This window comes from Cryptomeria japonica, chromosome 3 (genome assembly GCF_030272615.1).
Source record: "Cryptomeria japonica chromosome 3, Sugi_1.0, whole genome shotgun sequence".
Taxonomy (NCBI): domain Eukaryota; kingdom Viridiplantae; phylum Streptophyta; class Pinopsida; order Cupressales; family Cupressaceae; genus Cryptomeria; species Cryptomeria japonica.
The window spans coordinates 905,105,068-905,123,385 of NC_081407.1; the positions used below are offsets into that span (position 1 = coordinate 905,105,068).

General features: G+C 36.5%; 1 protein-coding gene across 1 annotated transcript in view; it reads right to left on the reverse strand.

Moving 5' to 3' along the window:
- LOC131066390 (eukaryotic translation initiation factor 5B-like) overlaps positions 1-17,816 on the reverse strand; it is a 34,348-nt gene extending 16,532 nt beyond the window's left edge. The window contains exons 1-3 of the mRNA XM_059217808.1: positions 17,577-17,816; positions 5,409-5,519; positions 5,238-5,303 (exon numbers count right to left, since the gene is read on the reverse strand). Coding sequence (XP_059073791.1) covers positions 5,238-5,303; positions 5,409-5,519; positions 17,577-17,816 — 417 coding nt within the window. The remainder of the gene's footprint in view (positions 1-5,237; positions 5,304-5,408; positions 5,520-17,576) is intronic.
- Between the last annotated feature and the right edge of the window lie 502 nt (positions 17,817-18,318).

Genomic DNA, 18,318 nt, shown 5'->3' on the forward strand with positions numbered 1-18,318 from the left:
ATCTCCAGGAGGATCCTGCCTAGCTCCAGATACACTCACCCCCGGATCTGCAGGAGGGTCCTGTCTCGCTGGCCCTGTCACTCCTCGGCTCTCAGATCATGTCCCAGCAGTTTGAGATCGACTCGATCTCGACTGTGTGAAACTCGCTACACGTCGCTCTCTGGGTACTGCATCCTCATAATGCTGCCTATAATACTCGACCTCCTGTACTCTCCATGTCAGCTCTCTCAGGGTGTCTCTCAATGGACCACCCGCCGCTGCTCTCTGTACACTCGCCAAGGCCTCCTCCGCTCGACCCCGCCGCTCTATCTCCGTATCTCTCTCAACGGTCAACTGTGAAATCTACTGCTGATAGGTCAAAATCTGTGCCTACAGCTGCTGCACAGTAATCTGTAGGGTCCGGATCTGTGCATCCTCTACATGACCCGGCACTCGAACCCGCAATGGTCCCTGTGCTGGAGGAACCCCTCCCACTCGCCCTGTCCTCGGTACTGGAGGTGGGAGTATATCTATCCTCCTCCTCTGAGCTGGTCTCACCATCTCCTCCTCAGCCCCCACCGCTGCCAAAACCTCTGTCACTCCCCCCTCTCTCCCGGCTCCAATGGCCAAACCTCCTCTCCCCCTCTCAATCCTACCCTGTCGTACCGCCTGCTGCACACCTCTGCCACCCTGCCTCCCCCTGGCTCCTCTACCTCCTCCATCATCTCCATCGTCTCCGTCATCTCCATCATCTCCCCCCTCCTCTCCATCCGAATCAAATGCTGGCCTCATCTCCTCGGGATCTGAGATCCTCGCCACTGCCCGCGCAGTAAACAAACGAGCGAACTCCTCTGTCATCCTGGCATCCTGTATCTCTGGGGCATAGTCCCAGACCTGTCCAGCTAACCCTATAAACTCCTCTATGGCCACGGCAGTGTCAATAGTCGGCCCCCAATCGGCCACATCCTGCTGCCGCCGTGCATACAAGCACGCCCCCTATGGAATCCCCTGCTGCCTCCCGAACTGCCGCAAAACTCGGGTAACCACAAACCGCTCAATAACGAACGGAGTCCTCCCAATCAGATACCTTGTCATAAAAATGAATGACATCTCTATCCCATCCTCTGCCCACACCTCACAACCTGTATACGGTCTCCAAATGACCGTATCTATGTCATCAAACACTCTCCTCCAGTGCTCTAGTTTGCCCAGCTTACGCTGGACAACTAGGCCTCTATATCCATAGGTGTATGCTGCGCCTACGGGCCTATCTCTATCTGCCAATGGCCTCGCTACTGGGATGTGCTCCCAGCACCATACCTGTAATAGGGTAACACCTACTGATAAACTCTCATAACCGAGGTATACGACCTCATGCAGGCTCCTGAAAAGATGGGCCAACATCGCTGACCCCCATGCAAATCTCTGCCCCTGTGTCACCATCTGCTCCAAGACCAGCCCCCATCCTACGAAAAATCCCTTTGACCTGCGATCAGGACAAAGGAATCCTCCAATGAATTCTACCAATACAGATGGCAGCGGTGCATAATCTAGATCCAAAAACTCCTGCCAAGGGATCTCATAGCCACAGACACTCTCATCATGAAATATACGGCGCAGTGCCTCTGTGCCGCCCTCCTCTGTCTGCTCGTAGGGTAGCAGTGCCCCTACCACAGGAATGCGCAAAATCCGGTAGCAATCCTCCGGTGTCACTGTCATCTCTCCAGTGGCAAAATGAAAGGTGTTCGTATCACTATGCCACCTCTCTGCCAATGTTGTCAACAGTCCCCGGTTCACAGTAAACCGAGGCATATCCAGAAGAGAGGTCAATCTGCATCTCTCAATAATATCCAAGTCTGCCTGTGACAGACGTGGTATCAGCGTCCATGGTCTCGAAAATCTCTCCCTCGACTGCACAATACCCAATCGCTCCTGTCAACAAACAAAACATATCCAATATCAGTTTCCACATCAACACAAAGATATCAAAATAAAACTTACATCAACAACATGAAACAAATTTGCTCATCTACAATCAAAGTTCAAAATCCTATCATTTCATATCGACTTGTAACACAACTCAAGTTCTTCAAAAACCATATCAAAACTTGTAAAACAACTCAAGTACCAAAATCACATAAACTTGTAAAACACCTCAAGTTTCCCACCCATATCAGCTTGTAAAACAACTCAAGTTTCCAACCCATATCGGCTTGTAAAACAACTCAAGCTTTCATACACCTTTGAACTTAAAATAAATAACGCAAATACATCATATTCTGATTAGCAAAATAGTTTGATATCTATACATCACTTGGAAAATTGCACATCAAAACAAGTTCTACAAATACTCATCTTGGATAAATGCATCAAAAACATGACAGGCACGCGAACACACACAACTTTTCAAAATCTGCCAAAACTACAAACAGACCTCCAATGCGCTAAAACAATCCCACGCGCTAGACTGCTTGTCCTACACGCTAGCTTATCTGCCCTATGCGTTAGATTCTATCTATGCGCTAATATTTTCTTCCTTTGCGCTATCTAATTTGTCTTATGCGCTAGACTCTGTCTACGTGCTAATGTTTTCTTCCATTGCGCTACCCAATCTCACCTATGTGCTAGACTATGTCTACGCGCTAATCTACCCTCCCCAAGTGCTCCCCTTTTCATCCTATGTGCTAGGTCAGTCCTACGCGCTAATCTAATCTTCCTAAGCGCTACCCTTTCAGCCCTATGCGCTAGGTTATACCTACGCGCTAAATCCCCTGCTTCATGCGAACTTCTGCGACTCCTATGCACTAGGTTAGTCTTACGCGCTACCCTGTTCCTCCTACGCGCTACTAGACGCAATACCTACGCTATTCTACGTATACGCGCTAACATAAGTGGCCTATGCGCTATCAAAATGATTTCGGATGCAACCCCTAAATTGACTTCTACGCGCTACTGTATACTTCGTATGCGCTACATTAGACCTTAGATGCGCTAAAACGATTTGTCCAAACTTTAAAATTCAAAACATAGCTAAAAATGACAAAATCAAAAATCAAAAAGGGGTCAAAAGGGTTGACTTACTGGTGGTCCACGTGCTACTGGTCTTCGGTACCTCCGAACACGCTCAAAACGGTGTCTGTGATAGGGAATAGGCATTTTCTCTCCAGAGCAAATTCTCTTTTCTTCAAAGTCAACAAAGCACAAATGAGTTTAAATCAAGCCCTTTTCCCCTTTTATAGGAGGAAAATCAAATTAGGGTTAGCTAACTGGACCTGTAATATGGTCGCGGTCTCCCCTATTCCAAAACATTTGTAATTTATCGGGAGATGAATCAATTTACACACTTTCTACACGCACGAAATCCTACACATCATACGAACTTCATCAATTTAAATCCAAAATTTTCCAACAAAAAAATAAATAAATATTGATTCATCTCCCGAGGGGGCATCACATCAAATATCAATTTGGGGCATCACATCAAAACTGAGACACGACTGGCAAATCAAAAGAGTGACACAACAAAAAATTGCATTTGATCACACATCATTTTCTTTGAAATAACATGTGCACACACGTCACTTCAAAGAGGGGCAAAATGTAGACGTATAAAAATGACCACATTCCTAAATGAATATTTTATGTTCATTTCCCTATTTAATTAAATCCAATTTAATTAAATTATCCACATTCTTCTATTTTATTAAGTAAATTATTCAATTTATTTAAATAAAATTCACTATGCCATTTAATGAATAAATCATTCTATTCAATTAAAATCCCCTAGCCACTTTTAATTAAATTCAAATTTAATTAAATAGTTATCCTAAATTGAATAAATCAAATTTATTTAATTACAACCAAATCGAATGAATTAAATTAAATCCTATTATCCCCTCATCCACTTGCAAAATCCCAAACCCCTTCCTAACCCCTTCTAGAATATTCTAACCAATTCTAATTAACCTAAACCCCCTCTAAACTTTGTCACATCCCTAAGCAAAGGGAGGTCACTTCTCAAATGCCCCAAAGTCTTGGATAACCATTGAAGGTTTTCAACCTTCAACGACCAAAACCCTTAAAGTCTTTGAAAACCATTGAAGGCTTCCAACCTTCAACCACTTAATCCCCAAAGTCTCCAATAACCATTAATGGTTATTTCAAACCCTCCCACATGGTTAAAACATTTGTTTTGACTCAACCTCTACCCAACCCAAGGGTCTCATCAGGGCATTAATGCTTTGACCATGATTATCTCTTAATCATTTGCACAAAGGTTTATCCTTGGATTAACTCCTAATCCAGTGGGTAATCCTAACTTAGACTTGACCCTTAGCCTTTAGATAACCATGAGGTCTTCTCAGGCCTTTAATGCCTCCAACCTCTTCTTTCAACCCAACCCTATGTTGACACTTGTCACCATTTCATTGGTACAAATTGTGCACATGGATCCCCAACTTTCAAACTTGGCCCTTGATTAAACCTTTCAATCCTGACCATCCATTGCCCTGTTTGTGCTATAAATAGAGCTCTCATTCCTCCATTCTTAACAATCCTCTTTCAAATTTGAAGCATTATACTTATGCTCAAATACTTTCAAGCTTTTCATCTTTATGCTCTTCATTTAGCCTCTTTTAGATCAAATATGCATGTTTAGATTACCTTCTTTATCATTTAGCTCGATCATAGATTAAATATATCATGTTAGGATAGTATTCATACTAATCTTGTCATCTTATCATTTAGTTTATTGCATTTTTAAGCATCATACATAGCTTCATATCTATTTCATACTAAAATCAATCAAAAGCATCTCTCGTTCTCATATTTGCCATCCCTAAACCATTTTGCTCAGTGATCTGAGAGCAAAAATGTTGGTTTGAGGGACATTGTGAGATAGAGAACCATGGGACCCTCCTTGGGAAGCTGAGTAACACCTAGTTACTCCATAGCTTGCATCAAGAAGTCCTGTGTGTGTGTGTGGATTGGTATTTCTCGTATTTTTCACATATTTAGTTTTATTGGACCACTTTTCTCGCATACACCTCCCATTCTCTTTTATTATAAAAAACTTTTCAGACTCTTCAATGCCACAGGATATATTAAATAATATGGCACCATAATAAAGCTTCCAAGAAGACATACAACTATATAGGTTACCACAATGGACATCTCATAAGAAATATTTAAATCACTCCATAGAAATAACTTCATCCTTAAACACCTTTTAATATGAAATGCAATAGTTTGTCACTTACCTTCACTCGAAGCTCCTTCATTGGATGTGGAGTCAATAAAGCACGAATAGTTGTTACAATGGGACCCTAATAATAATGCATTTATAACAAAGGTCAGATAACCACTCAAACAACAAATTCTTATGCTAACTCCTACTCTTAACATGGCAAGTATTTACTAGACTTTCTCACCTGCATTCCACAGACCACAATCTGATCGCCTTCATGAAGCACACCATTTATCAATATAACATCAATTGTAGTTCCCAATCCTTCTATAACCTTCACCTCCAAGGCGGTACACTGAAGTAGCAATTCAAATCCATTAGAACTGACAAAATATAAAGGACTAATGAAATTAAATTTTCAAACCCTAAATTTTATGAGAAGCTGAAATTTAACTAGAACAAAGTATCCCACAAGTGTTGCAAATGAATATAAAACAATACAAAATATTTTCAGGTCAAGGGCATTAAAATGAGTCTTTGGATGACTACATCAATCTTAAGTGATCAATGTGTTGCCTAAGTCACTTCACAAATTGGCTTTTCTGTCCCAATATTGCTCTAAATATTTAGTAAGCTTCAATTTTGAAGTGTACTTTATATTGGTAATGAAAGCGAAAGTACCCAAAAATCAAGAACAATATCCTCTGAACAGAAAAGCAAATACATACAATACAAGGCTTCTCCCATGCATAGCACATAGAGAAATTTAATTATCTATTAAATTATTATTTTGAATAGTGAAGAGCAATGACCACAATGAAGTATCACATACAAATGAATTCATTCACCAAATCAACAAAGCGCTACTCTTCATTTCGAATGAATAATCTAACAATAACGATCACACACTAATTAGTATAAGCATCTATCCGCAACAGAGTAGCTAGAAACTCGTGTCCCTCCTTGTGCACGCGTATCCCCGTATACGTATCAGATAGAACCGGGAAACCTTGATTTCCAACCATGTCGAATACTATGTGATTCGACCTTTTCAAAATTTGACATAAATCTTCTTAAATTTAATTTTAAAAAATTTCATTCATGTAATTTAAAAAATAAAAAAAATTGATAAAACAAAACTTATGCCAAATATGAAAGACAAATGAAATGTTTTTTCTATTTTAGCAACCCATTTGTTTGGGTTATCTTCCAATGCAACTTTACTATTTTTGCATATTGTAAATTTTTTACATTTATGCCAAATATGAAAGACAAATGAAATGTTTTTCTATTTTAGCAACCCATTTGTTTGGGTTATCTTCCAATGCAACTCTACTATTTTTGCATATTGTAATTTTTTTACATCAACTTATAATTGTTTATGTAGCAATCACGTGGCTATATTGTTTTTGAAATAATAAAAATCTCCTCTAATAACTTACAAAATTTTGTTAAATATATGTGTATGTGTTTTTTATGAATGTCGTATCCACATGTATCCATATTGGGGGTCTGAAAAATGGTTGTATCTGTATCCAATACCGTATTTGTATCCATATCCATGTCCATGCAACTTTGATCTAAAAGAAAACATTCAATATTAAATCTAAAATATTAATTTAAAGTTTAACAAAATTCTTTAAAAATATGTTTACGATATATAATTTTTAAAAATAGTTTTAAAATATATATAAAAGTTCAACATAAATTTAGTGTAATATAAATTTTAATTTAATTTAGTTTAATAAATAAATAAAGATTAAAAATATATATATAAAAGTTCAACATAAATTTAGTTTAATATAAATTTTAATTTAATATAATTTTAGTGATAATAATGTGGTGAATCTTATTGATAAACCTGCACCTCCTAAGGACCTATGCAATATGCAGTACCTTTGATCCTAGTGAGACTATTGAAATTTGAAACACCTAATGGCCCACTATAAGTCTATATATCACCTACAAAGATCAAAGACATACTCTCACGAGGGGTTCTTATTGATGATTGATCCAACATGTATGGTGAATGTAATAAGTTAAGAATATCTTTATACTTTACAATTGCATGAAGTAACATATTGATATGATAAATTTGATTTAGTGGTTAAGATCTTTTGTCCTACTATAGGTTCTATTACTCTTTCCGTTAAGGTTGGTACTAAGTGCTTAGATGTCATTTTTGCTATCATTCCTAAATCCTACTTCAGATCAATTTTGTGTGAAGTTGGGACATCCTTTCCCTTGATTCTATTCCATGAAAGTGATCCCATCTACCCTTCATAAATGTCTCAAATTTATTCATTATGACAAAATCTTAACTATAAATCATAGCATGTACCCAGTACCAACCCACAGATGCACTAGTTCAAAACTTCAACAAGTAAGTTGGACTTTTAGTTTTAATTCACTTGTTTTTCGCGAGATAAACTTCTTTTTTATATATATTTATTAAATTATAATCAACCATAATCAATGTACAAATAATTAATGGAATGAACTAAAATTTTTTTTTTGTATATTAAATATAGAGGAAGAAGCATTACATAAAAAAGATTACAGTATTAAATTTATTTCCATTGTTTAACAAAATATTAAAATAACGTAGCTCATAGACAAAAAGGATTTGAAAAACTTTCATTAATAAAAAGGAAATAGAATTATAGAAGGCATTTTTTATATCCATAAGACTCCAAGAGGCAAATTGAAACAAACTGGAATTTGAAAAATTATCATTAATATTTATGCTATGGAACTTTACAATTTTTACGTTTGAGACTTGAGTCCCTCAAAAACTTAAAAGCCAAAATGAGTGAGCCATTGAGCCTGTGAGGTTTCGAGGACATAGGCAAAAAAAAACTAGTAGGGGGTTGGGGCTAGCACACAGGTAGTGGATGGTTTACAACTTTGCCCTAAGAATTTGGCCCTCCTTCCATGTAGAAATCTTCACATAGCATAAGCTGAGAGAATTCTTCAAGCCACATGTAGTTTGGAAAGTCATCCAGGAGCAACCATTTCCGGAGGAAGTCCCTACCAATCCACACCCATTTCCTGTGATGCATCAAGTGCTCTGCATTCTGGTTCATGAGAAATAGTTGCCTGGCCACTAGCACTGTTTGGTCAAGGAGGAGAAGCTTGGATAATTCACTCGCCCAAGGGACCCCCACCCCTACTTCTGCAAGGACAACAACAGTAATGTCATCTCCAAGGAAGTCTTTCTTAAAAACCTTCCTCAACAGCATCAGCATATCCACCTTGTCTCCTCTAATGTCCAGAAGAGCCGCCAAGAACCGGGATGTAATGTCCGTGTTAACATGATGTCTATTTTTGTTTCGTAGAAACTCTCTGCCCAACACCATCCACACAACCTCATTGGTGAATGACCCAACCTCCTTGTAGACTGATTGGAGGGTTGGGTCTCTAACAGAGCCTAGAAAGGCCCTCTGATCCTTTGTATAAATGCTTCTCAAGCGAATGGGAGTGTCCATCTTGATAAATTAGATTAACAAATTAAACTACCTGAGCCTATAAACCTAAACAAGAGGAAGAATTTAAATACTGTGAGCTTCGATGATTTATCTACCAAATGGAAAAGGCTAATTGAAGATGAAAGAAGCAAAGATCATATATAAATAGTTGAAACTCTTGATTGTAATAATTACTTCTCTAACCATATTAATTGCCTTAATTTTTTTAAAATCTTTCGTATCTCTGCAAATCTTTCCCATAAATGCACTAGTGTGCGAAATTGGAATCAGTTACAAACCAGTACCACATTGGAAGTCATGGGGACAGAGTGGATTGTACTTAGTGAATAGATATAAATTAAATGACCGGAATTATCAATCGTGATTCATGACATTTGATACGTGTCTATTGAATCTAATTCCATTCTGGGCACTTTCTGGTGAGCTATGTTCTCTTCAGAAAATCCAATTGAAATAAAACTTCAGTCATTGATCTACGATCATCAAATGGTTTAAAATCATTGATGGATTTTAGGTATGTGTCACCCTTCACGTGTCAAAGAGGCCATGCTTATTGATACATCGTGCAGAGTCCAGATTCAATGTGATGTACTTATGTGATGTGATGTGCCTTGTCTATTAATGGCAATGAATTCATAAAATCACCAATAAATTATATATTTTTCCATAAATAACAAAATATTCACCAAAACAAATAAATTAATTTTCAAGTGGTGGATAAAAATCGCCAATACATTTAAATAATTTTTCCTTCAAAGTAAAATTTTTCGCCCATACAATTAAATATTTGTTCCTTTTAACAAAAATTATTTGCCAAAAAATTATGGAATTTTCATACCCTAGAAAAAAATTGCCAATACAAAATAATTTTTTTCTCTATTTTTGAAAAAAAAAATTCTCCATCAATATGAAAATTTCCCCCCGAAAATAATGTCTGATTCGCCAGGATTTTACACAGTTGCTCAGGGGGTGGTTTCTTAAAGTTATCCCTGCGCGCCAAATAGAACCTTTATTACAAACTATAGAAGTAGAAACTTTGAGCCGAGTCAGTTGCCATACATTGGCAATATCATAGTGTAAGGGTGGGGAAGAATCCACCCCTAAGATTACTCACCATACATCTCCCAAGAGAACTACTCAATTGAGGAGCAATCCTCTTTGGGTTAATTTTTGGACAAAGGCAAAAAAACGGGCACCCTTTAGGGGGTGGCACGGTTGTTTGAGCTGAAGGAGTATCGAGTGTGGGTTACGATATTATCAATGACCCTTGAATAAAGAGTCTACTTGATATGTCTTATTTGTATCCAAACCAATGAAAACATTGGGGATTTGAACACATCCTCAACAGAACATACACTCAATGTTTAGATTTAGGAGCAAAATGACCATTGTCTTCACACTTGTTTGTTGTGTATTTTGTCAAAGTTCTTAAAACATCTTGCAAGATATATCAAATATCATAATCAGTTTTCAACTAGTCACATTTAGGAAATCCACAAAATAGTGCATATGCTTATTCTTGTGGCACATTTGAGCATGTCTCAGGCACATCTGATTCATCCTATAGTGTATTTAATCAACCCTGAGGCGCACACAACATATCATGTAGGGCATATGAACAAAACAGAGGTGCATATATGGTGCATACATTGAATCTCTTAGCACATTTGATCAATTCTATAGCGCATTTGTGATAGAGCCTTATCCGAGCAAGTTTTCAAAAATTCCTCAACTAATTCAAGTACCCATTTAGGAGGACTTTCACTTTCAATTATCTCAGACAGATTTCTTCCAATAGATTAGAGGAGTATCAAACTAGTGATCACAAGTTTCACATTATCAACTCAATATCAACATCAGATACTTAGTCTAGGTATCCAAGTTAGTCAAATCTATCTAGTTTCCATATTAGGGAACTGTATCTAGAGCTAACTTTCAAAGCTTTCTAAAATTGACTATTCTTTATAATGTAAAGATCTTTGAAACTAACTGCATATGAAGATGACTACAAAGGCTTAAAGTTGTTGTCTTTATATTCATGATACTCAGAATACTTCTTAGAAATTTAAAATTATCTTAGGTGAAACTATTTATGAGTTGTTTCTTAGATCTACAAAACTGAACTTTGAATTCTCAATATTCTATAAGCTCTTATATGAAATAATAGTCGATCTCAATATGACTTACTTCATCCATGAAAAATTAAATTCCTTATGAAGATTATTAATGATGCATTACCACAATATATGATTGTACCGTCTTATTTTTCTTTCACAATTGCTAAGATCCTTCCAAGATAAATATCTAACATGTTCTTCCATTCATTTTGATATCCTCAACTTCACAATTATTTTGAAGAGGTTGGTTGAAGACAATTAACCACCTATCTTAGAAAATATTTTTAATGCCACGATGATTATACCAATTGATAAGGAATCTATTGTCACTAAGTGCACTAGATCGAATGAGCAATAAAGGTATGCACCTTTGAACACAAACAAAAACCTAAAAGCAGAGAACAAGAGATGTAATCCACGGCGTGAAGCGTGTGCAAGAAAAAGAAAAGAGAGCTAAGACAAAGCAGAATAGGTGATAAAGTGGATTGAGCTTATTATTATGCCTGAGGATGAAGATGAGGATGATAACTAGGAGATGAAATGCCAGGTGATGGGCATGAGGCCGAAGTCATTACTGCCGGGGTGCACGCCCAGGGCTTTCCAAACACTTTCAGAGGCGTCCACGATGTCATCCTTACACGGCTTCGCGCATTCATCGATGACGGTGGCCACCGTAGACTTCCCTTGCGCACTGATTTTCACTTTGCGAAAACAGTTGAAGTTGTGATGAAAGGTGGGAGGAGGAAGAGCCACCCAGTGCTCTTTGTTGGAATGGAAGTGCCCATCACAAGCGGAAGGTCCGCCTCCATCTCCTCCTTTCTCGAAGCTGTTCACCGTCATTCTTCCCCGCCTTTCACTCGCACTTGTACACATTGTCATCATCATTACACAGCATACCAACAACACCCATTTCAATCCCCCCATTCTCTTCTCCATTCTCGAAACCCCTAGTCCTTGTTATATGATGACCACTCACTCACTATCTTATATATATTTGCAAGAGAACTATATTTCATGTGTTACATCGACAGGCGTTAATAATTTTGTATATTTCCACTTCGCTAATGACATTTTTGCCTTTTCCATTGTCCGCTCTTGAAACAGAAACATAGTTAATTATATCTATGATATCGACAGCCGACTATGTTATAACCTGTAAATCCCCGGTCCATTTTGGACAGCTTTAAAGATCGACACAAATATTCATCAATTTTAGAGTAGCCCTCAAATTTGTGTGAACGCCTTTCACTTTTCCTCGTTAAACTCTGTTTTCTAGTTTTATTGTCGTTTTAGTTGGAAAGTAGTGCCGCATCACAAAGGATTCACCAAAAATCGTGACTATTGAATAGTCGGCATGTTGACAATTTGTCAGCACTTTGTAGCATTTCTTTTTAAAAGAGAGATGCAATGGTTAGTAGAAGTGGTTTGTAGAAGTAGAGATGGAGATAAATAGATAGAGAAATGGGTGGAGGTAGAGGGAGAGATAAAAATAGAAAAATAGAGATAAAGGGATAGATAGATTGAAAGGAAGAAATAAAAGGAGAGATAAAGATAAAAAGAAAGACATAGATAAGTATATAGAGAAGGTAGGGTAGATGAAAGTAATATTAGAATGTGAATTACAAATCATCAAATTGAATAGTCAACATGTTGACAATTTCTTCTTAACTAAATATCTATGTTATAATTTATAATATAATAGTATATATATTTGAAAGAAAAAAAAATGGGTAAGAATTTGTTATATTGACACCAGATTAAAATTTGAAACATATAAACATAAAGAAGATTGTTAAGCAAGAGATCATGTTCATTTCAATATACTTTCAAATTTAGCTTTCTTTAAAGATATGACCCAATTCAAGTTAATCTCTAATTAATTAACTTCTTCCATAACAAAAATAACAATCCTAAAAAAGTAGATTAAAAAGATTCTAGTGTAAATTTGAAAAGTTTAGAAAGTTAATGAATTAATCCATATGATAAGAAGATTAAAAATGACTCAATCTTTATTTTCAATAACTATAATAAAAGTGGTATTTTTATTGTAAGGAAATGGTCAACACAACCAGAATGTTTCAACTTCGATCACATAAAAACAACATTTTTATTGTAAATCTTAAAATGATGTAAAATAATGAAATGTAGAAATATTCACGAAATTTATATTTGTTATTTTAAAAAAAAATGAATTTTTTTTTAATATATTATTTACCCTCATGAAATATTTGTTATTTAATTTTAAATCTATGACTATTTGTGTTGATGTAGGCTTGTCATTCAACACTTTAAACCTTTTCTAAAAAAATTGTAATACACTTTATTTGAGAAATAAACATTCGATATCTGTTTATTTTACCTTAATATCAAATAAATATTTTAGTAGACCACAATCTATCATTTTAAGCTCCATTTTCATGGCTTCATTAAACTTGACAATGAGAAAGTTTTTATTTATTATAAAAATTAAATCATATATGTACAAGATAATAATTAAAATCTCACCATGCATTGCCTTTATATAGGGTGTGGATACACAACTACTTTTATTGAATCCATTTGTCAGCAAATATGAGTTCTTTTTTAAACTATGTTGGAGGTGCTTATTTTAGTCATAAAGTGCTTTCTTAAATCTATATAGTTTAATTTTTTCTTAGGAAAGGGATTGTTCAACATAAATATGTTCCTTCATCACATCATTTATAAAGGTAAATTTTATATTTAGTTGGTACACCTTTCACTTGTGTTGAGATTCTATCAGTAAGACTACCTTCATAGTTTTAATTCTTGGTATGAGAGTGCATGTCTCATTACAATCTCTTCTAGATTTTTATTTGTATTATTCTATTATTATACTTACTTTTTTTATTTTCCATTCTTTCTTTAAAATTATTCCCCACAATCCACTTAACTCCAATCACTTATTCACCCATAGGTAATTTAGTTTGCTCACATGTTCTACTTCTTTCCATTGCATCTATCTCCCTATCCATTGACAAACACCATTTCTCTTCTTTTATTGGACTTGATTGAGAAAATTATATTCATGTATTAAAATTGAGTCTTAAGATAGCTATTAATTAGCACTATAGGTTTAAATTATTGGTGCGTGAAGATTGAATTCTAAATTACTATTTGATCATTTGAGTAAATATAGGAGTTTTATAAGTGCTCAAAAGTTAGTATTTTATAGAAGTGGTAGATGATGTGTGCCTTACTTGAAAATAGGTTTCTCATATATTTTTTCTTGAATATGTGTGTGTATACATACACACATATATGTATGTATATATATAGATGTATATATATACATATAGATGTTTACATACATACATACATATATACATATTCATTGATAAATCAATGATAAATAGTTAGTACCAAACCGGTACTGAGAGGGGGGGGGTGAATCAGTACTGATAAAAATACTTTTCCTTGAACCGGTTTGACCGAGAACCCTACACTTTGACTGGCAAGCAATAACACCGGTCTAAACCAAATTACTACCGGTTAAGCACAGTGCGAGACATAAACCGGTAACTCAGCTTTCCACACAATCTAACATCTTATGTCCACTTCACCCATATGCATACACTAGTAATACTACAACAGAAATGTAAAGACTTACTTGTTCAACATGCTTTACCGCTTAACAGAGAATAACAAAGCATCACATGAAAAGCATCACACATAACACATATATTTTTCACATGGAAACCCAACTAGGAAAAACCACGATGGGGATGAATACCCACAAGCTGTTCTTGAACTCTTTAGAAGTCCACTATGTTAGGAGCCTAGTCTGGTTAAAGACTGTTACAATAGGTTCTGTTAAGAACCAATCCTACTAGGGATCACCCTGTTAAGGGATGGCTAGAATACCCGGTTAAGGGTTAAACCCTGTTAGAGGTTACCTTGTTAGAGGATTTTATGAACTCAATAGTTTTGAGTCACCCTGTTAAAGGATTTACAGCAAGCTGGTTAAAGCTACCCTGTTAAGGGATTTTCCAACTGTTGAAGTGGTTAGAGATCAACAGGTATTACCATGATCTAGTAATAGCACTCAATGCCAATGTAGATCCGCTTTAGTTCCTTCCTTCTGCACACACACTCTGCAGGTATCAATTCTCTTACCTGGTTTGGCAAGAATCACGTATCTTTGCACTTAGATACACACACAACATTTGCCAACAAACTCAACATGAAAAACAACATCGACCTTATAGGAAACAGATAGGTCAGTAGCATAAACCCTAAACCCCAAACATTTAGGTTAAGAAATTCAGTCGGTTCAGTCCTAACCGTTGATCATATTGCATTGATTACAATAGTCTTGAACAGATCTCAAGATGTTCTCCATCATTTGTTCTTCACCACTTCTTGGAGGCTGATAACCCATCACGTGTTCTCCACCGTTTATAGAGACTTCGCACATTCCCAAGGTAGATAGGATCAATCTCCTTCATGCAAGATCCTTCACGCGCACAAGGCTAATGTGGCAACACAATCTGTTCTTCATTACAATGCTAACTCATCACTCGATGTCATCAGTTGAATCACATAGGCATAGAACACTTCAACCAGAAACCCTGAAGCTAAGACTACCAACAGGTAGTCATACCATATGAAACCTTGATACAAAACATTCCATATACCGATTCACATTCCAACATATCGTTTCACTTGGACAAACATATTGCTTCACTTTTTCACATATACTGGTTCACATTTCAACATACCGGTTCACTTGGATAGCCATACTGCTTCACTTTTTCACATATACTGGTTCTCTTGCAAGTGCTTACTTCAATATACCAGTTCACTCTTCATCATATTGACATCAATGACAACATACAATATCATCATGTCAACATACTATGCACATATGCCAACAATCTCCCCCTTTGGCATTGATGGCAATATACAGAGATATCTTTGAGCATCACATCTTCTCCCCCAATACTACAGAGATCTTCTCCACTTCACATCTTCTCCCCCTTTTACAACAATGCCAAAGTGAAGGCATAAACATCTATGTTCTACTATGTTGCTCCCCCTAAGGAGTAGCATCCTTCAACACACCAATCCTGAGAAAAATATATCAATGTAAGTCCTGACTGATGTGGAGTACACACCTTTAGTTCACCTCTTGAAGGGGCAGCACCCCTAATTTACCTCTGAAATAGGTAAAGGTAGCCTTCGGTAGAGGCTTGGTGAATATGTCTGCTAACTGCTCCTTACTGGAAACATGTTCCAGTACAACTTCTTTGTTCTGAACCTTTTCCCTTAAGAAATGATACTTAAGCTCAAAGTGCTTGGTTCTAGAATGTAAAACTAGATTCTTGGACATGTTAATCGCACTTGTGTTGTCACAAAATATACTTACCGATTCAGATACAGGAACTTTGAAGCCATTTAATACATGCTTCATCCAAATTGTTTGGGTGCAGTTCATAAATGCTGCAACATACTCCGCTTCTGCTATAGTCTGAGAGATACAACTTTGTTTCTTACTCATCCATGAGACTAGTCTTCCACCAAGAAAGAATGCACCATCGGTTGTGCTCTTCCAATTGTCCATATTACCAGCCCAGTCAGCATCTGTAAACACTTTCAAGTTGAAATCATTACTGTATGGATACCATAATCCATAGTCAATAGTTTCATTTAGATATCTCAGAATCCACTTGACTACTACCAAGTGGGATTCTCTTGGGCTTTTCTTAAACCATGTAGCAATGCCCACTACAAGTGCAATGTTCGATCTGCTATGTACTACATAGTGCAATTTACCAATCATTGATCAGTATTCCTTCTCACTTACCAACCCTGAGTCATCCTCTTTGGATAATTTACGACCAGTCACCATTGGTGTACCAACTAGTTTGTTGTCTTCCATACCAAAGGTCTTCAACACCTCTTTGACATATTTGGACTGACTGATAACACTAATACATTTGGGGTCAATTTCCGACGGAGGTTTCCCATGGACAAGGAGCATTGTGTGAAAATTTGATTTTTTTTTTTTAAAATGTCCGTGTTCGTCAGAATTCCGACGACCTCGGGCATTTTATTTTAAAAAAAAAACACAACGCATTTTCATTTTGAAAGCAAACCGGCCAAAGCAAGCAGCGACCGTCTTGCCTCCCTGCCCCCCCCCCACCGGAGCGATCTCTGCACAAGCAAGCTAAGGTTCTTTTTGCAATCAAAGGAACTCTTTGTTTTTCAATGAAGGGCAACTAATTTTTTTTCGCAATCAAGGGCAACTGGTTTTTTTGGGGGAATTAATCCATTTTGTGCATATCCTGCGATCTTAAAATTCCATGAAATGACATCTCTTTGAGGTATTTCGTCATGCAGTTCACATGTCGTGTGTATGCTACCCCATTTTGCGATTTTTGTTATTGGAGCATTTGCAACTAATTTCTAACAAAAAACCCCCTTCAATTATGCTTTGATGTATGTCCATACCTTGTTCCAAAGCTCCTATTTTGGCACACGCAGGGAGGATGCTGGCAAATGTTGTACAAGATACATATATATATATATATATATATATATATATATATATATATATATATATATATATATATATATATATATATATATATATATATATATATATATATATATATATATATATATATATATATGTTCTTAATCAAACAAAGAGTTGATAAGCTAAAGCATGGCATAGATAAGCATGGTGATAACAGTGCCACAAATGGAGAGTGTGAGGTTTATGAGAATTGATGGAGGGCAATCAGATAATTGCCTTCATGATGATGTGGGCCCTTCAGCAATTACCTCCTTTATTGCCCCCTCCTCCATCGAATCATCACCAGTAGAAGTAGCAATATAATGCTCCATTCCATCTAATAATAAATCTAAACCCAAATCTTTGGCCACATTGTCAAGCCCATCTAAAACTACATCGAAATTGTCAAATTGGCCATTGTCAAGTCCATCAAATAAAACATTAATGTGCACTTTCATTCCACGTTGACAGTCTTCTGCATTTCCACTGGTAAAATATATGTCACCCATTTCAATGAGTGGGACTGCATCAAGCCCTCCATCATATAGCTTGATTGGATTGCTCACATCACAATTCTCAAACTCTTCTCGGCTCTTCAGCTCCAATACACTTTGTTGATAGGAAGCATAAGCAAACCCTATCAAATGTCAAAATGTAGTTGTTTGCCATCATTTTTCTAGGAACAAAGGCCAAACTTTATCTAACCTAAAATTTTCATTAGAAGAAAGATCTATTCTTTAAGTTCTCCACAAACCCAATTTTGACGGCCATAAGTCGATTAAAAGAGCTACTCAAAAGAGATTGACAAGATCTAAAAGCAGGCACTCACCATGGTGTAGGGAATGGTGAAAGATCCAATCTAATATCTACAGATGGGATTTAAATAGATATGAAAGAACCAATAGCATCCATACATATATAACCTATAAACCCTAATCAAAGGGCTTACTAAAATTTCTGAACAAATTTATAACAAGGGAAGGGCAATATTACAGAGATTATCTCCAACAT